General features: G+C 36.4%; 1 protein-coding gene across 1 annotated transcript in view; it reads left to right on the top strand.

The window, feature by feature from the left end:
• Nucleotides 1-20,725, top strand: part of LOC118742232 (lissencephaly-1 homolog) — a 186,983-nt gene extending 166,258 nt beyond the window's left edge. Inside the window, exon 3 of the mRNA XM_036474146.1 lies at nucleotides 20,512-20,725. Coding sequence (XP_036330039.1) covers nucleotides 20,512-20,585 — 74 coding nt within the window. The 3' untranslated portion in view covers nucleotides 20,586-20,725. The remainder of the gene's footprint in view (nucleotides 1-20,511) is intronic.
• The last annotated feature ends 689 nt before the right edge of the window (nucleotides 20,726-21,414 follow it).

The following is a 21,414-nucleotide window of genomic DNA, read 5'->3' on the forward strand; positions in this document are numbered from 1 at the left end:
AAACATGGTAGTATGCAGTACTAGGTTCAAGCATAAAAAGATCCATCAAGCTACCTGGCTGTCTCCGGATTGAAAAACGAGAAACCAAATCGATCATGTTGTGATAGACGGAAGGCACGCTTCCAGTGTTTTAGACGTACGCACACTCCGAGGCCCAAACATCGACTCGGACCACTATCTTGTTGCAGCCAAGATACGCACCCGCCTCTGTGCAGCAAAAAATGTGCGCCCAAATATGCAAGGAAAGCTTAACGTCGAAAAGCTGCCATCACAACAGACAGCCAACGCTTTCGCTACTCGACTCTCACACCTGCTCTCAGAGAGCACTCTTCAACAAACCGACATATGCGAGCAGTGGAACCACATTTCCCGCTCATTAAGTACCGCCGCCGAAGAAGTAGTCGGATTTCAGCGAGCCCGAAAGAACCACTGGTACGATGAGGAGTGTCAGGAAGCTGCAGAAAAAAAAGATGCCACCTACAGGGCCACGCTGCGATCGAGCGCAACGCGCGCTATGTGGGAGCGCTATAGGGATCTGAAGAGGGAAGCGAGACGTATTTGCCGCAACAAGAAGAGAGAGGCAGAAATACGTGAGTGCGAAGAGCTTGAAATGCTGGCCGACAGGAGGAATGCCCGAAAATGTTACCAGAGAGTTAGGCGACTTACGGAAGGTTTAAAGACCGGGGCGCACTCCTGTAAGAACAATAATGGCGACCTAGTAACTGATGTCCAGAGCGTACTTAAATTATGGAGGGAACACTTTTCCGCCCTACTAAATGGTAGCAGCACGGAAAGTTGTGGAGAAGAAGAACCCGAGCCCGCAATCGATGATGACGGAGTCGACGTTCCACCGCCTGACTATGACGAGGTACGTATAGCAATAACGCGGCTGAAAAACAACAAAGCCGCTGGAGCTGACAGCCTGCCAGTTGAGCTATTCAAGTACGGCGGCGAGGAGTTGATAAGGTGCATGCATCAACTCTTGTGCAGAATATGGTCAGATGACTGGAATTTAAGTGTGCTCTGCCCAATCCACAAGAAAGGTGACCCCGCCATTCGCGCCAACTACCGCGGGATCAGCCTTCTAAGCATAGGTTACAAGGTCTTATCGAGCGTATTGTGTGAAAGACTGAAGCCCACCGTCAATGAACTGATTGGGCCTTATCAGTGTGGCTTTAGACCTGGCAAATCCACTATAGACCAGGTATTCACAATACGCCAAATCTTGGAAAAGACCCGCGAGAAAAGGATCGACACTCACCACCTATTTGTCGACTTTAAAGCCGCTTTTGACAGCACTAAAAGGAGTTGCCTTTACGCCGCTATGTCTGAATTTGGCATCCCCTCAAAACTCATACGGCTGTGTAAAATGACGTTGAGCAATACCACCAGCTCCGTCAGAATTGGAAAAGACCTATCCGAGCCGTTCGCCACAAAAAGGGGGTTTCAGACAGGGCGACTCCCTTTCATGTGACTTCTTTAATCTGATGTTAGAGAAGATAATAAGAGCTGCAGAACTGAACCGCTCAGGAACAATTTACTACAAGAGCGTGCAATTGCTGGCTTATGCCGATGACATCGACATCATCGGTATCAAAAACCGCGAAGTCTGTTCTGCCTTTTCCAAGTTGGATAGGGAAGCAAAGCGCATGGGTCTGGTAAACGAGGACAAGACGAAGTATCTCCTGTCATCAAACAAACAGTCAGCACATTCGCGCCTTAGCACCCACGTCACTGTTGACAGTTACAATTTCGAGAAAGTAGAGAATTTCGTTTACTTGGGAACCAGCATTAACACCGATAATAATGTCAGCATTGAAATCCAACGTAGAATCACTCTTGCCAACAAGTGCTACTTTGGACTGAGTAGGCAATTCAGGAGTAAAGTCCTCTCTCGACGTACGAAAACCACGCTCTATAAGTCACTCATCATGCCCGTGCTGGTATATGGCGCAGAAGCATGGACAATGACAACATCCGATGAGGCGGCTCTTGGAGTGTTTGACAGAAAGATTTTGCGGAAGATTTACGGGCCTTTACGCGTTGGCGACGGCGAGTACCGCAGACGATGGAACGATGAGCTGTATGGCTTTACAACGATATGGACATAGTGCAGCGAATTAAAATACAGCGGCGCCGCTGGCTTGGTCATGTCGTTCGAATGGACACCGACGCTCCAGCTCTGAAAGTATTCAACTCGGAACCCGCTGGTGGTAGCAGAGGAAGAGGGAGGCCCCCACTGCGATGGAAAGATCAGGTGGAGAAGGACTTGGCTTCACTTGGCGTTTCCAATTGGCGTCAGTTGGCACAGAGGTGAAACGACTGGCGTGCTTTGCTGAACTCGGCCAAAATCGCTTAGGCGGTTACAGCGCCAAAAAAGAAGAAGAAGAAGAAACTGACGAAACTCGTTCGTCCTTAGTTCAATCCCAGATAATCCTTTCAGAAAGTTATTTCAATGCCATCTACTCTTTGTCTTATATTGAGCTATTTCCTGCTTCATTTCCCTCTAAAAAGACAATTCATTCGAGGTGCGAAACGTTTTTTGCACTGTTTGCAGAGTGAAAGTAATTTTTTTAATTTTCAACCAAAAGTGTTTAAAAAACACTAACTGTACTCTGAAGTAACCATTAACCACCTATTATACGTCTCACAGACCCCGTGGAATAAATAATCTTGAATTTTTTGGCCACCGAGTTTCGTGTAAACTTGTTGGTTTTTCTACCTTGCTCCAAATCCGTCAGTACCACGCAACCGTTCGCTAGATACACGCATTTTTGTCCCGAGGTGCAGTGGTCGGAGAAGCTATGATTTACCTGAAAAATTAGAGGGGCTGTTACGTTTATAATAAAACTGCAGGATCACAGTATTATTGTAATGCTAAATCCGAATATGCCATAAAATGTATAGTTGGACAGTTGTCAAACGAACTGCCAATTTCTGTGAAAATAAGAAAATCTTTTTAAAATTACCACTAATTAGGTTTTTTTGCACGCTGGTCACGAGTTTTGACAACTGTCAAATTGACTGAATTTTTCTAAAAGCTAAGACGATCTTTTTAAAAATGCCACTGATACAGTTTTTAGACATGCTGATCACGAATTTTATGTCAAAGAAAAACTTTGAGAATTGACAGCTGTCAATTTGACTGTTAGTTTTTTATAAAAATAAGAAAACTTTTTTTAAGATGCTGTCAATTTTAAACCTTAAGAGTTGACATCAATCAAAGGGGCTGACAATTTCTCTATAAATAAGAAAAATTTCCCAAGAATTAAACGTACTTTGTTTTAAGGCTCATTGATCTCAAGTTATGTATCATTCCAATATTTTGGTAGACGAGTGTCAAATCAACTTTCATTTTCAACACTCATGTGTACACAATATATTTGTTTATTAAAATGAATGATTTCTCGTTTTCGAATTTGGCCTTCAAATGACCTCGAAGCTGACATTATGGAGGTTAACGGACCTCGGATTCGGGGTCAGCGAATCTAAAACCTTATATATATGAAGTTACAGGTTTATTCAATCAATTTTTCCCTACTTGCCCTTCAACTGACCACGAACCTGACGTGATGGAGACTAACGGACGTCGGATTCGCATTCAGCGTGTCGAATAACATAGGGATATATAGGTTTGGTTTAATATGCACACACTTTTTTTTTTGTAAACCTGTGTAATCTATGTATTTAACAAGCCTAGCGCATCATGTTTTATTTTTGCGCTAAAAAAGTGCCTTCTGTAATATATTCATATAAATCATATACAAAGCCAATTCAAGTATTTTATTTTTTCCAAAAATTTTTATAGAGTAATTAGTAAAAAAAAAAATGTCTGGTTAATTATATTAAACTATATATAAATTGTATTTAATTAATAAACTATAATAAACAATCAATTAATTAATATCCATATTGTATTTAGTTTATATAATTCTATAAGACTATTTATTACTTCAATTCAATTCAGTTTACAGAATAATGGCAAAGAAGTTTGAAATAAATATGAGTTAATAATTCACAAAGAAAATGTCATGATAACTTAGAACTCTTTATTTTTCGATAAAGTTTGTTTTCTGCTATCTGGAAATTTTTGTCGGTACTCACTTACAACCTGAAGCACATACTGCTTCTGTTGCTCGTTTTTTGTATATAAGTTATTGCAGTCCTCCATTAGTTTCACGCCTCTCTCCGCCGGATCGTTTACAACCTTCAATTTCTCTACCAGGCTTAGAGCTTTGACGAAATCTTCATTCTTATGCCACTGCGAAGGATCTGTATTAAGGAACTCGTCACTTAAATCGAATCTAGTGAAAAATTTCCTTGTTTTATTCGAAACAAATTGTTCGATTCCATTGTTTATTATTTCTGGGATTTGATTTATTTCCACTTTAATCCTTTTAACATTTTCTTCTAATTCATCTGTTTCACGATTTAATGCTTTGACCATTACCATTTTTAATTCCGATGGCAAATTAGAGTCAAAGAACGCCAAGGCGATGGATTCAGGGGATAGATACCACAAATGATTTTTAAGTTTTTGTAAAGCCACACGAGAGATTTCACGATCAACAACCTGATATTTATAAAGTTGTGAAAGAACAGTGAAATCCAAATATGGTGCTTTGGCTGCAGAAGGAGCACAAAACCACGCTTCTACATATATACTGGTTCGGAAAATGCAAATATCACAAATAGCATTTTCTTCATGCGGTGATAATTTAAATTCATCGCGAAACATGAATATTTTCAAGCAATAAATCGCCTTTGCCATCCACCTTGCATGATGGGTAGCCCCTGGGGCACGGAAGGACACTCCACGGGATGGTGTTTCGCCAAGAAAAATAGAAGTCAGTTCTAAAAATTCTCTATAATCCTCTCTGGGATGTTGTTTTTGCAAAGCGTCTCGTACAAAATCAAGAACTCGGGATACATCGACCGGCTCCAAATGTTTCTTGACCTTTGCATGCTCGACTCCGGGCTTAAAATTATTAACATTAATTCCATTCCAAGCATTTTGGAACTTTTTTAAGATTGGTACAGTTGGACCTGTAGTTTTCCCCATCTTTTCCTCGAAAACGGTTTTTAACATGATTTCGTAAATGTGATGCCGACAGGGTAAATACAAAAGGTCTTTTTCTAGAAAGCTTTCGATCAAAACACACGCACCTTTAGAACTGCCAGTATTTGATGCTGTTGTGTCAAAAACTAATGCTTTCACGTAATCCTGAAGGCCCCATTCCGCAAGCGTTTCACAAACAGCTGTTGCCTGTTCTTTACCACTCCCCGATTGCAATGCAGGTACACCAAGAAGTTGATCAGTACCACAATTTGAGAGAATCACAGGAAGTCGATCTACTTTCTCCTTACCCGTTAATGCTGGAAGTAATTTACCATCCCAATGCAAGGTAACAGCGTTCAATTTTCTATCCTTGAAAATTTTTTTGATTTCGGTAGCCTTTTGTTCGCGGAGTTTCTCTCGAAAATTGTGAATCGAGGACCTGTTGACTGCGAAATTATCAACATCGTGACCAAGCGCTTCTATAGAAGCTATCAGGATATGAACCGCATTCCTGTCACTGATCTTGCACTTATCCAAGGCAGCCGCAAGCTTTGGTGTAATTATTGTTTGGCGCCCTCTTTTCTTTTTTGCTGGTGGTGATACATCGTTTGAGATTCGTGGAACCTGCTCAAAATCACACAAGTCTAGATCTTCACTACTGCTTGAACTCGACGTCATGAGTATAGCAGGTTGAGCTAAAAAACATGAAAACCATTAATAATATCAACATACATACATATAAAGACTTAGATACTTACTCAGTTGTTGCATTTCATGATCGCTTCGCTCCTTCTTCTTCACCTCTCGTATTTTTCGTTCAGGAAGTCGTCCCTCTTTCGCAATTAGCTGGTAATCAATTCAATACATGAACCCTGGCCGCCCTCTCAACCGCTGATTAATTAAGAACTGCTTGTCTTCTTCAATCGTAATGATACTCAAAGCATTGGCGTGCGCTATGTCAAAAGGATCCTCAAGTTTGTCTACGAAATCTGCTTCTTGTTTCTTATGAACATCCGACGATCTACCAGCATGTTTTTGAAGTTGCCTCCATTGTTGATACAGAGCTTCCAACTTTGGTATACAGTTCCTTAAATCTTGCGTCGGAATTCGTGATTTTTCCCAATATATCATCACTTCCCGCACAACTAGTGAGGCACTTACCCTTATGGTTAACTTACACACCCGCAAATTGAAAAAGAAAACCTTTAACGCTTGTTTCACCGATGGAAGTTTGTTTCCAACAATTTCATTCGAGTAATGCCCGAGCAAATAAACTTTCACTCGTAGTATAGGTGGTGACATTGTGCCACGTTGTTCACTTCAAATGATATGGGCGACTGATATTTTTTTTTTGCAAAGGTCAATATAAAATTTATTTCTCAAGAAAATTGGAATTTACTCTTGAAAAAGAAAAGGGAATAGCCATGAACATGTGAATTACCGCCGTTATTTCAAACTAGTAATACAAAAGCGAATTTCGCATTTTGAGGGCCGAGGGGCACACTTTACATTTATCGGATTAACTTAAAATTTCGCTCAGCTAATTTTTTTATATAAAGGAACTAAATGGAGGGGTAGCACAAACAAAAAATTATACTTGACAAATAAGAGCCACCCTAATGTGCATACTCGATACTTTTCGTTCGATATCAAGTAATTTTGAATAGATACTTTTGAACCAAGTACTAAGTAGGTATCGAAAAATATACTTGTATCGAAACCCGATACTAACAAATTTTGCTTCGGAATTTTTTTTCCTTTTTTTAAGATAGCTAAAACATATGTAGATAAAATGAAGAATTTTCGATGAAATAATTTAGGAATACATTTTTTTTCAATACTTCCCAATTTATTATTAGTATTTCTATTTACATAATTGGTTCAATGCCGTATTCCTCCGACTAAAACTAGTAAGAGTGTAAAAAAATAAAAAAAAAGCGCTCAGAGTGATAGAGTAAAACTGAAAAGTATGCGATCGCCGTCTTGTAAAAAAAGTTATAACTTCTGACGACTTCAACATAACCTCCAAATTTTGGTTGTAAATTTTCGCTTATTTTGTGCACACTCAGTTCACACATGTAAATAACCGAAAATACTTTCCAATTCATTAGAATCCACTTAACCAATTTCATCCCAGACGCAAAAAATTTTGGAATTTTTTAATTAAACGTAGTACATGAGCTATTTTAGGCCTCAAAACAATGGAGAAGTGATTAAAAATGTTAATCGCATTGGGCTCCCAGGGTGGGCCGTTGCGAAAACGCAACGTTGGGAGAATCCACTACTATTACTTTGGGCGAGACAATATATTAAAAAAGTTTGAAAAACACTCTGTTTAGGCAATTCAAACTAAACTATATTTTTATTTACAAAAAATATGAAATTTTAATGTTGTTTTGTGATAGTCATCAAAACATTTGGCATGGAATGCAAGATTCCATCTTTTATCTGACGCAGAGATTTTTGTTTTGCAATAAGGTAATGGCAGGTATGCTGGCCTACAAGAAAAACGCCCAACATTTTTACCATACAGTTAGGCGACGTAGGGAGGGTTTTAAAACCAGGGCGAACTCCCGTAAGAACAACCAAGGGGACCTGACCGACTTCAGGAACGTACATCAATCAATAAATAAAAATAAATACATTTGAACACTTTTCCACCCCACGAACCCAAGCCCCCAGTCGATGATGACGGAGTGGGTGGCTATTACACGTCTTTAAAACAACAAAGCCGCTGGACCTGATGATCTGCCAGCTGAGCTATTCAAGTACGGCGGCGAGGGGCTGATAAGGTGCATTCATCAGCTCTTATACCAATCCATAAGAAAGGCAACCTTGCCGTACGCGCCAACTACCGCTGAGCCTTATAAGCATAGGTTACAAGGTCTTATTGAGCGTATGGTGTGCAAGGCGAGCGCACCGTCAACGAACTGATTCGGCCTATCAGTGTGGCTTTAGACTTGGCAAATCCACCATAGAACAGGTATTCACAATACGCCAAATCTTGGAAAAGCCCCCAGAGAAAAGAGTCAACACTCACCATCTATTTGTGGACTTCAAAGCCGCTTTAGCAGCACTAAAATTAGTGACCTATACGCCGCTATGTCTGAATTTGGCATCTTCTTGAAACTAATACGGCTGTGTAAAATGTCGTTGAGCTTGAGCGATATCACCAGCTCCGTCAGAATTGGGAAAGACCTCTCCGAGCCATTTACTACCTAGATGGGGTTTCAGACAGGGCGACTCCCTTTCATGTAAGTTCTTTAATCTGATGTTGGAGAAGATAATAAGAGCTGCATAACTGAACCGCTCAGGAACAATTTTTTACAAGAGCGTACAATTGCTGGCGTAATGCGATGACATTGACATCATCGCTAACAAGAACCGCGAAATTTGTTCTGCCTTTTCCAAGTTAGATAAGTAAGCAAAGCGACTGGATCTGGTGGTCAACGAGTACAAGAAAAAGTATATCCGGTCATCAAACAATCAGTCAGCGCTTTTGCACATTGGCACCCACGTCACTGTTGACAGTTATAATTCCGATAAAGTGGAGAATGTCGTTTACTTGGGAACCAGAAATAACACCGATAATAATATCAGTATCAAAATTCAAGGCAGAATCACTCTTGCCAACATGTACTACTTTGGACTGAGTAGCCAATTCAGAAGTAAAGTCCTCTCTCATCATTCCTGTACTGGTATATGGCGCAGAAGCATGGACAATGACAACATCCGATGAGGCGGCTCTGGGAGTATTCGAAAAAAGATGTTGCGGAAGATTTACGGGCCTTTACGCTTTGGCGACGGCGAGTACCGCAGACGATGGAGCTATGAGCTGTATGAGCTTTACAACGACGTAGAAATAGTGAAACGAATTAAAATACAGCGGCTCCGCCTGCTTGACCCTGCCGTTCGAATGGACTCCGATGTTCCAGCTCTGTAAGTATTCAACTCGGAACCCGCTGGTGGTAGCAGTATAAGAGGGAGTCCCCCACTGCGATAGAAAGACCAAGGAAGAATGACTTAGATGGCACAGCGCCAAATAAAAATGAGAAGAATGAGGCAATGAATCTTCCTCGCATTTAGGGAAGTACTGTTTAGTTTCCGCTAGCGCATCATCCCAACATTGCGTTTTCACAACACCAATATTTACATATGCCCCAGACGTAGTAGGTAAAACTTGTTTGGTGGATATATGCAGAGGAAGTTAATTTGGCCTTTTGGCATCATTAAGTCCATATGAAGAAAAAGATATTACCAGGGACCCAACCGGTTATGACTTTTATAATAAAAGTTTCGAGAAAAAAGTTATTTTGTGACTTTTATTTTATGAGAAAAAAAATTACTGTTATAATTTGACTTTTATTTTTTCAGTCAAACAATAACGGTTAAAATGTGACATTTATTTTTTCCGGCAAAAATAAAAGGCTTAGCTAAATAGCAACAAACCTTAGGTCTAAATAAAGTAAATTTGGTACCAATCGATTCGTCTTGACTCCTAGATTTCAAAAATATATAATTTGTTGATGTTCGGGTTCTGACTCAGCAAACGAGGTCAAAACTAGCTGCCGTTTGATGCCCGGGATAGCAACATATTAAATGCCAATTCTTAATGAAGATCCGTGGAGTATTTCTTTGAATGTTTTCTTTGTAATTAAATATAATGAGGAATTGATTTAATAATAATTTTCGAGAAGTCCGTACTATACTAGTTATTTAAAATCATTTAAAACACATAGGACATATGACAACTTCAGTATCAGCATTGACATCTTCAATTTGCAATTCAAGCGGATCGAAATTAAAACTTTTTTACTCCCAATTTTCAAAAAAAAAGAACAAATGATTGTATTTCAAAACATTCAAAAACAAAGTCTTTTCATTCAAGCAGTTAATTTATTTTATAAAATATTGTTATTTAGCTTTAAAAGGCAAATTGTTTCCATATTTTGGTCGGACAAATTATAACGTAAGTCCGTTAAAACAAGTTTCAAGTTGAGGCTTCACAAGATTTTGGTCTCTAACCTTTAACCTGAAAATTTTAAACGAAATCATCTCAAAAAGCTATTAAGGTGAGAAAGTTTATGAAACCACCCACCGCATCAATGGTGTTCTTAGGATCTTAACAACTCGGCGAGAACTGCTTACTATTCCCGGGCTATACTCTTCCAAAACTTCCAAAAAGTCTTTGACAGCGAGCTGAAGCGTGTGAGCCGCACATTTTACAGAAATTATGTGATCACCTATAATAGGCTTTAAAACATTTCCGGAAAATACATACGAAGCGGTTTCATCATCATCATCATCATCAATATCATCATCATCATCAATATCATCATCATCATAGTTGTCGTCGTGGCTGGCCGTCTCTGCCAAAAGCTCAACCGCTTTGATCAAATTCCGGCCGTTATCAGTGGTAACCGTATAAATTTGCTCTTTTTTAATATCATAAGATCCTATTACTTTTTCCATTATTACTCTTATATTGTCTGCTGTATGTCTGCCCTGTATTTCTTCCATTGCTAGAGTAATAATTTCAATTTTATCGCGTAAAAAAATTTCGGCATTTACACAAAGAACACCACGATCACTACGGGTGGCGGTATCAATCTTAAGACAGATAAGTTTACCGCTGAGTATATCTAGAATTGAGGATTTCAATTTGCCGCACTTTTCATTTGCGAATTGCATAATATTAGCCGATGTTATTTTTTGCATATTAAGCCCATCGAATATTTGATTTGTAAGTGCCTTAAAGGATTCGGAATCGAAAAATGATAAAGGCAACGAATCTTTTGCGATAAAGTTAATGCATGCATTCACCACCTCATTTGGGGAAATTTCAGATGAAAACTTAATTTTTTTATCATTGACATCCTTAGGTTCGTTTTCGAGATGGGCCCGTTTATTGGATTCGTGAAATAACTCAGCATGCTTAGTTCGCAAATGTCTTTTTAAATTAGTTATATGCTCTAACTGGATCATATCACCACATGCTTTGCATTTTCCAACTTGACCTTCACTTTCAAAATGTTCACGAATGTAAATATTGCGCTTTCGCCCCATTGCTGGAAATATAATTAAAGAATATTCAACTATGTATATGTACAGATCCAAACCAACTTATACCTTGTTTATACCGAGTTTGTAAAATCAAATGAAAACGTATTCAAAAGTAGCGTATAATGCACATTATTTAAATCAAATACGTCCGCTTTCGTTCTGAAAAAGCATCCGTGAAGTGAATAATCAAGATAAAAAAAAAAATATTTTTAATTTGCATGTTGCCTGCAATGGGATTTGAACTCTGACCATCGGGAATCTGGAAATTGACAAATTGTGCCAACTCGGCTACAGCCAGACATGTAAGTGTGCTTTCAGATGTTGAGTTTGAATCAACACCACACACAGTACGCGATTAGTGCATTTGTACAAATAAACATGTGTGTATGTATGTACAAATAAACATGTCCCTGCAGGAAATGTATCTAACTATTAACTATTAAGTTGATTAGGAAGCTATAAGTCACTTATTATCTGTATATTTTCTTAGACTTAACTAACTATATTTCTATGGCGATGGCCGCGAAATAGTCAAGGGTGGTTACCTCTGCATTAGATGTAGTCAAAGGTGGTTACCTCTGCATTTGATGTAACTAGCTTGTAACTAACTTCTTTTGGGCATAAAATATCAATAGGAAAAACAAAATATATTTTTTTATCTTTTTTTGTTTTTTTTTTTTTAGTTATTTACTTTATTTATTTTATCACATTTAATATTTGTTTACATATTCTGCTGTAGGTGGTCCCATATTCGAACTCCGTCAGACATAACTTCAAAATGATAATAGGAAATTTCGATCTTCCTTTTATTTGTCCTCGATTCGAAAAAGTATTTGCGAAGTGCAGGATATTTAAATAGAAACGCGTTTAAAGAAAAGAATCTCCCGATTGCGTCTGCATTACTCCTGCACTACTTATCAACTAGTTTCAAGTTAGCTTTATGTAGCTAACTACAAGTAATATATTTTATAGAAATCCCGCAACACAGCTAACTACAAGTAGGTTATTTTTTATCAATTGATAATTTTTTTCTGCAGGGGTGTATATGCATGAGTGTATGTGTCAAAAAAATTCTCTCTCTCTCTCTACTCTAAATCTGAGCTCTCTATACACTACTTTTGAACACGTTTTCAGTTTTTAAAATTTTTGATTTTCTTTAACAAATTGTTAATTTATTTTGATCTCTTTGGTTAAATTTTTACACGTATAAATAACAACACCTTCAATAGGTAATAATTATAACTTACCTAATATAAAAGTTTTACCTTAGCACTTACAAGTTATTTTTTCTTTGAATCACCTTTATATTGTAGTTAACAGCCACTTCCTTTAACACTTAAATGTACACTTTTTTATTTTGGTATTTATGGATTTTTTCAAAGCTTAGGTACTTTTTTGCTTACGAATTCTTCGGACCAGCAAAGCAAAAACCATATTACTATCGCACCTGAAAGACTTGTTGAAAATAGTACCTAAGTAAAAGTGCGAGTATTCCAACAACACCGATTGAATTGGTATACAGTTATTCGTATGGTAATTTCATATTCTAGCAATGCTTTTTGTTATACGAAAAGTTTGTACGAGTACGCTTAACCTTTGCACATATACCTAAGTGAATCAGACTTCAGCTAGTTTTTGTGTCGCTTGTTGAATCGCAGAGGCCCAATAGCGACAAATTATATATTTTTGAAATCTAGAAGTCGAGCAGAATCGATTGGTACCAAATTTACTTTATTTAGACTGAAGGCTCTTTCGGTATTTAGCCAAGCCTTTTATTTTTGCCGGAAAAAATAAAAGTCACATTTTAACCGTTATTATTTGACGGAAAAAATAAAAGTCAACTTTTAACCGTTTATATTAGACTTTTTTCAAAAAGTTAGGAAAATAAAGGGCCCGAGGGATTCTTATAGAGAATGTCCTGAGGACCTCAAGAACTTTGAAAAATCCTGTCTACAACAATATTTTGTCCATGACTTTTTTATTTTTGAAAAATGTGATAACGGTTATTTTGGGTCCCTGGATATTACGCGTGTTACCATTGCAGTAATTTCAAAATTGGTCCAAATTTTACACTATTTTTTACATGGAAGGAGAAAAGAGTAATTACATTTTTTTTTTACCAAATTTGTAAAATATAAAGGCCAGGCTACCATTTGGCACAATCAATTGTGAGATTTCTGCAGCTTATCTATTTTTTTATTTTTTAGTTCTGCTGTTGCGAAAACGCAACGGTGGTACGAAATAGGTTAAACAAGTAATTAAATACTTTTCAACGTGCATTAGTAGAGTGCACATTTCCTTTGTTTACAATTTGGTTGTCAATCACACTACAGCTGATCGTCTGACAAATTTACCAGCAAAAAACGTTATTTACTCTCTTTTTTGTACCATCAATTGTCAGTGAATCGAGTACGTAATCGATTTCCAGTAAAATCTGACCAATTCTGACTATTTCTGATTAGTCCGGACTCGTACGGGATCGCAACTATTAATAATAAAAGTTAATATTATTATTCTTAGAGCTTAACTGCCTAATCGGTTATTAAAAAGCAGATTAGCCATACAAAATTTCTCCCTCATTAATCTGTAATTATAAAATAATCTCAGATAATACCGATACCTTTCGGTGTTCAAATTAGTTTAATCGATTATTTTTGCGAGTAGAAGGAGAAATATGAAACGTGAAAGCAAAGAAAGGCATATTTTGCACGTTTGACTTATATGCTTCACACATTATTTATGATGGTTTTTTCTGCGTTGACAAAATTTAAAAAAAAAAAATAATAACTGGGAATTTCCCAATTTCCCATACGGCCAGCACGCCACTGGTTGTATCGAATCCCAGTCTGATGTCCGAGATGTGGTGATCTCCGAAATAGCAGCTATAACTTCTATCAAAATGTAAATTCCTGTTATTTTTCCACAAATATTTTCATTAAAAACGGACTTAAGCTCAATAAAAATTGTGAAAACATTACAAAAAGTAAGTCACAAGAGGAAATAGTACCTATTAATAAAAAGAATAGACGCAACGAAAAAAATGTTTTTATTTTGAAAAGATCCAAAAATTAAAAGAAGTTAAATTAAAAACGAAAAACTAATCAAATGTAAAAAGACGAAAAAATAAACAAAAAACGTTTCTAAAAATTTAACTAAATTAAAAAGACTACTTTTCTTTTTTAAATAATAGAGTACAGAGATTCAAAGAAAATTAAACTAAAAGAAGAAAACAATAATAACTTAAAATAAAAATAAATGTTTCCAAAAATTAAGTGAAATTAAAAGAAAATATTCTTCTATTTAAATTATACATTAAAAGAAAATAAAATTAAGAAAAAAAATATTACACTGAAAAAGAAAAAAATACATAATATAAATTTCTAAAAAAAGGTGAAACTAAAAAAAAAATTAATAAAAAAATAAAAAAATAGTCCAAGATCGGATCTGTCGAATGGCACGCCAGCTAAATGGTATATGTTACAAATGATCCAGTCGCAATCCAAGAGGCAACAAAATTTTTGGACTACCTGGGTAAGGCTGCCACTGCAGGTTTTTAGTGTCACATTTCGGATGGATTAATCCCCTCCAGGATGGACTGCAATCACTCGACCCAGCCGCCATTGAGTTCGAGGCAAATTTTCATGCCTTACTAAAACGACGTCGTTGATCTTAATATTGAGCGTGCGGTTCTGGTACTTGTTTCGCCTCTCAAATATTCGTCGCACCAACGATGCCAAAACTCTTGGTGGACCAGCCTCATCCATTGCCATTGCTTCAGTCGATTAGCAGGAGCTTGGCGGACATCAGGTTCTGGTACGTCTAAAAGCGGGGAGCCAACTAGAAAATCGCCAGGTGTAAGGGCGAGCTTGTCCTAACGGTCATCATGAAGTGTAGTAATGGAACGCGAATTCACACACGCTTCAACTCATGCCGCCAAAGTCTGCATCTGGCTGTATCACATCGTCTGAGCACTAATGCATCGAACTAGATGGTGTTTGGCAGATTTAACAGCAGCTTCCCAGAGACCGCATTGATGCGCTTGGGGTAATAAAATGCCACTGCGTACCGCCTTCCAGATGATGATGATGGTTCCCGTACGAAACATAAGCGGATCACAATAGTGATCTTTGAGTGAGATTTGGTCAATCTAGGACGCCAAATTAATAAAAAAAAAATCTTGAAAATGTATCATATTTTTTAAGTTGTTAGAAAAAACCCCAATTGTTACGAAAATAAGCATTGGCATGATAACAGCCATGATAAAAAAATAGGAAGGTAGAACCGCTGAGGGGAATTTTTCAAATTCTTGACGTTTGCAAGCAATTTAATTTTAAAATTTTACACACAAACTCACAAACATTCTCATTTTAAATCTCAAACAGCAGCAACTTTGAACAATTCCTTTTTTTTACTCTCATTTTTATATGATTTTAAAATGTTGGCAAACTTCAAAAAAAAAATCATGGCCGACGAATTGAGAGAACGGTTTTACCTTACTATGTTTCTATCATGATAACAGCTATCAAATGCGTGCTATTGAACAGCATGCAAAAACAAATTTGCAAGCCTGCATTAACAAAGCTTTGAGTAATCAAATTGAAGTTGTGCGCGTTTTTTTTTTGCCAAAATGTTGTTTGTATTAAAGGTCAATATTTTCACTCAAAATGTTTGGTACACACGACCTTTATATTTGCAGTCTTTAATCAAATTATTTTATAATCAGTTGAAAGATAATACAAACAAGTTCGGCGTAGTTCGGCTATGACAAATCACACAGGATGAGCGTCCATACTCGTAAATAAAAAATAATATCTTTGCCCAAAAGCATCTTTTTTTTTATTTATCTATAGATACCTCCATAGCCAGCAACGCGCACAGCGACTCATGAACAGTGTCCACAATGGCAAGCAAGGGCTTTGCCGATTCTTCTGTCCTCAATTTTAAAGTAAGGAACCGCGTCACATGGATTTCTGCGAATTGCTTTTTGTTATCATAACGGTCCTTAACGTACGCCACGTATTAGCAGGACCTCCTTTGCATTGACGGATTGCCGGAGCTTCCCTGGTTTGAACGCTTTTGGATACGAGACTTGTACGAGAGTCTCAAATGTGTCCTTAAACGCAAGCCAATTACACATCCCCCCATCTAACACTGGAATAACGAGCGGTTAAATTTTCAGGTCAACCGAACGCCCATCCAACAGAGCGCTACGAGTGTAGGGTCCGTGCTAGCTTGAGGCCGCAGTGACAACCGATTTTGAATTCGCTATCAGACGATTGAGGCGACAGCAAACTTCGTCATATAACGTCTCAATTCTTTCTGATCGTGATTAAGAGAGAATCGCTGGAAGTGCGGTTCCAGTTGAAATACGTCGTGGGTTTCGCTACTGGCCTTATATACCCGCGCGTTTATGCGCTTTATTGCCTTGACGGCCGCTGAACGCCAGTTTAATTCTGCCATGTTAACCAAAATGAAACAAAAACCATACGAACATATGTTTTACTCATAAGAGGCAAATGTTCTTACCAAGATAATCCTTTATTGAAAAAGCAGAACTTTTACAGTTGAATTTCGCGTTTTACACCTTGGGAAAAACAAGTGAAGTACTATGAAAGGAAATGTCAAATAATCACTACTCGAAAGTCGAGGATCGAAACAAATGAATATAAAGGATGCATTAATTCTAAAGTATTGAAGTGGCTTAACCATATTGAACAATGCTTTTTCTCAATATAGCTTTTCACCACGAGTGGTGAATGAGAGAGCCTTTTTGTAAGTCTTGCCATCAGTTTTGCATTTGTCTTACGGTAGACTTTTAACTTTTTACTTGTAAAATATTTATAATGACTGTATGGCACCTTCGGCAAAATAATCCATAAAAAAGTAGGGTTGTTTCCTTCACTTTACACAAAAAATTAAGATAAACAAAAATCCTTAAAAAATGTATACATATTATGCTATTTATTTCAATTCACATATTACATGTCCGATTCGCCTAAAGGTTTTATCCCTTTTTAATTTTTTTTTTTGCTTAAACGTGAGATGAAGCACTATTTTTTTCAAAGACGTCCAAGACTCGTATAACTCCTTTACCTTTGAGTTCAAATAAAAAAAAAGACGTGCTGGACTATGAATTTGTGCAACGTAAATAGTCAATATAATAACGTCTTTCAAAATTTGCAATGGTTATTAAGTTTAAATTTGGTTGATTGTGTAATTAGCAAAAACATGTTTATAAATTATTCTATTAAACTCGATGACTCTAGTTATAGACAAAATAAAGTTATTTTCTCATTTTTTGACAGATATCCCGTTGAAAATTACACAGTGATACAAAAGTAAACAAAAAAGAAATAATGTTTTGTTATAGCCTATAGGACACGGCTATACTTACTAACAAATATAATAAAACTTTAGTATTCTTCAAGTTACAACTTCAGGACGTTATAACTTTGTTGTTTTTTTGTCGAATTTAAAATGTTTTTTCTCTGTTTGAAAGACATGGGTTTTACCTTCCTAACAAATAAGCAAGTCTTTTAATTGAAAACGAACGTAAATTTTTCAAAAATCTTTAATTTTCTTCACGCTCTTATTTGATCGTGAGACAAAAAAAAATTGTATCTTTATAAAAAAAGTACATGATTTTATGTTTTCAAATGTCATAAGTAAATTAGAATCGAATAAAAAATTGCTTAGTAATGCTTTATTTCGTGATAATAAATATATATGTGTTCTCCTTTTTTTCCAGAAATGTTTTGGTTTTTTTTTTATATACACGTCGTTGCTAGTATCTCATTTAAGAAACCAACAGTAGTTTTGCTTTTTTCAACATAACGCCGTTCCATCTTTAGAATTTCCTGGTAAAATCCGGTCACCTCGCTCATCTGGCCTAAATTTGATGGAAACATATTAAAATGAGCATGCAAATGGTGCAATTTAATGGACATATTACAACCCATAACATGGTAGGCAGACAGCATGTCACTTACTATATCTTCATAATGTTATTATTCTTGTTTTCAAGAAAATTTTCACACACAGAAGAAAAACATTCCCTTGCATTTTTTTTAAAGACGTCATTTGTTGTAAAAAATGGCCGTCCCTAATCAGTTCCCGTATTTGGGAACCGACAAAAATACCTGTTAAAAATATAATTTAATTTGGTTTTAAATTATGTAAAAATACCCTTTTACGTTCTTTCAATTTCGCGTAAGTTATTCGTGGAAAAAATTTGTCAATATATTTGAATGTTGGTCCATTTTTGTCAAGTGCTTTCACAAATTGCTTTATTAAACCCAGTTTAATATGCAGCGGTGGTAAAAAAATGTCCGCTGGACTAACTAGAGGAATATTTATACTAAATACATATTATTTTCACCAACTACAAATGACGTACGTGGATCCCAATCTTTTTAAACGTAGTGCAGGCTGTTGCTAGACTGCATATTTACAAAAATAGCATGGATATTTAGTGTCATGCCATTCAAAATTGTTAGTACTTTAAAATATGCTACAATTAGCCAGTTGTGAATTTTTTATTCAATGACATTTAATATTTCAGCCATATTGTCATAAGATTCTTTGACATCAGTAGCGTAAGCCAATAGGACTGATGGAAACAAGCCACTGTTGGGTAAAAGCACCGCCTTCAAACCTTAAAAATAAAGAAAATTAGAATATGTAATAAACGTTTTAATTTTACTTTTTGTTGAACCATCGTGAATAGATGCCAATCATATGGGGTATGGTTATGTCAAACAATGCATTGACATCATTGCGATAAACCAAATTACTATTTTTAGTGCTTTCACTGAATAGTGATCCAAAAGCATCAGTTTCCTCAGTTCTACGAAATGTAATATTGATATTTTCGTGCAAAAATTTCCATTGTTTCATTCTTGAACCTAAAAGTTCTGTTTGTCTTTTGGACAATTCTAAATCACGTATAAGATCTTTAAATTCTGCTTGTGAAAGTAAATTTTAGTCATTTATTTTACCTAAAGGTGGAATATATTCTGATGCTGGAGGTTGAGGAGGGGATATAAATAACTCAAGGTAACTTAAACACGGTGATATTCCTCCTATCGTTTTTGGATTTACAGCGTCTTTCTGACGCTTACTGTCTTAATAACATTATCAACATCAGCATATTTTATAGTCGTCTTATTTTGAAGTGCTATCCTTTTATATTCGTCAAACAGAAATAACAATTATGTTTTCTATGTATACGTTGTGGAAGCCAACCAACCGGCTCATCGAAAGGCAATGTAAATGATCCCGGACGATTTGTTTTCCATGACCTTAATTATGAATAACACGATGAACAACAAAGTGTGCTATATAACACATACCATGTATATAGGAATGACCGAAATATTCTTCATAAATCGGAATAACTTGTTTGTTTAATAATTTTGTGTCGTGAATCCACAAGTAATCCGCAAATAAAACAAAAATGTCCACTGTTATCACACATTTTACTTTTCGGATGTATCTTAATATGAATTATTTTCTTTTGTCTTTTTAATTATTTCAAAATTCTTTCTTCAGTAAAACAATATGAAAAAATTAGCTTCATGTCTATTAATTCAAAATTTTTATAGTACACAGAGAGCACTCAAATGGCCCTAGGAAGAGTTTTGTAAGATCAAGTAAAAAAAAGCAAATATAGAAGTGGAACCATATGCTATCAAAAAACTATAGTTAGTTTATACGTACATGATCGAAAACAGTACTAAAATGAATAAATAACAAACGAAACGAAATCATTTCTAGGAAAAAAGGAAAACAGAGATATACTTATCATCACTAAATAAAGCATTACTAGGCCATTTTTACTCGATTTTAATTTACTTATGACTATTGGAAAACTGATTTTATGTACTTTTTTATAAAGATCAAATAATTTTTTATTGCTTCACGGTCAAATAAAAGCGTGAAGAAAATTATTATTATTTTTTTTTTTTAATTAAAAGACCAATACTAAGCCCTTCTTCAGCCGATTTTCAAACTTTTTTCTTTGTTAGAAAGGTTAAACCCATGTCTTTTCAATTGGACCAAAAAACAGCAAAGTTATAGCTCCTTGAAGGTGTAACTTGAAGAATAACAAAGTTTTATTATATTTGATAGCAAAAAACTAATAAACGAGGTGATGGAGAAAAACTATAGGTATAGTCGTGTCATATGGGCTATATAATTTCTACATGAGAACCCCTGCATATTTTTTGTGTAGCACAGTGTTATTTCAAAAAGCTGCAATCAACTTTAGATTTCACTTAATCTTGACAATTACTATGGGCCAATCAAGCTAAAATTTTAAACAAACTATATTTTTACACATCTAATCATACCACAACGACTACTTATCGCAAAGTTTTCTTTTTTTACAGATTTTCACAAGATCCACCCATTTGTTATTTCGGGTAGCGTGGATCAAACCGTAAAAGTCTGGGAGTGCCGCTAATTTTATTCAGAATATGCCACTTTTCATCAAACCGTCAACAATTTTCAAAGTAAAAATATATATTAACTAGAGTATGCTTACGTAATTCGTTACAACATAATATATGTATTTATTTAATAATGATAATAGTAAAACGAAAACTATATTGTATTATTTATAAAATGTTAGAAGCGCAAGTATACCATTTCATTAATTTAATTAGAACATTTAACATAATAAAGATAAATTTTCCCGCAATACTTCAAGATTTATGGAAGTCTGGCTTTATAGTTATGCATACGCTTCAGTGCAATGGGGCATAGTCGTCGTGGGGTATGCAGTTACAGTTGCACGGCTTTACTCAATCCCGCCTCTTGCGTCCTCGTTCGCGCACTCTGGGCAACGTGAACAACCCATGTGCGAGACCCGGTAAGCAGTCCGAGTGGAGCCTTGGGCCACAACAGAAAGAGAGGAAGTTTCTGCGGGGCCACCCGACTTATTCGGCTTACGGGCTCTTTGAAGTCTGCAGCGTCTGTTCACCAGTAGGTTGTCTGTCTTGTAGCAATCGACTCGCTATATATCATGTATTCCGATAGGAAACCACCCCCCTCCCAACAATGGGTCGTGCGCTGGGTTTGGGACCCGCCAAGTAAAAACCACTTCCAGTGAATACACAAGGCCTCGGATGAGACCCCCATTTTGATGACGACCACGGCAAATGTTTAAATGACTACGATTTGCGGGCATGCACCTACACTGAGGGGGAAAAAATATTGAAATCAAATAGAAACGTAATTGATCTTTCTATAAGCGTCAACGAAAGTACTGTATATTGGTAAATATTCAATTC

This window comes from Rhagoletis pomonella, unplaced genomic scaffold (genome assembly GCF_013731165.1).
Source record: "Rhagoletis pomonella isolate Grant_MI unplaced genomic scaffold, Rhpom_1.0 Rhpom_scaffold_00007, whole genome shotgun sequence".
Lineage (NCBI taxonomy): Eukaryota > Metazoa > Arthropoda > Insecta > Diptera > Tephritidae > Rhagoletis > Rhagoletis pomonella.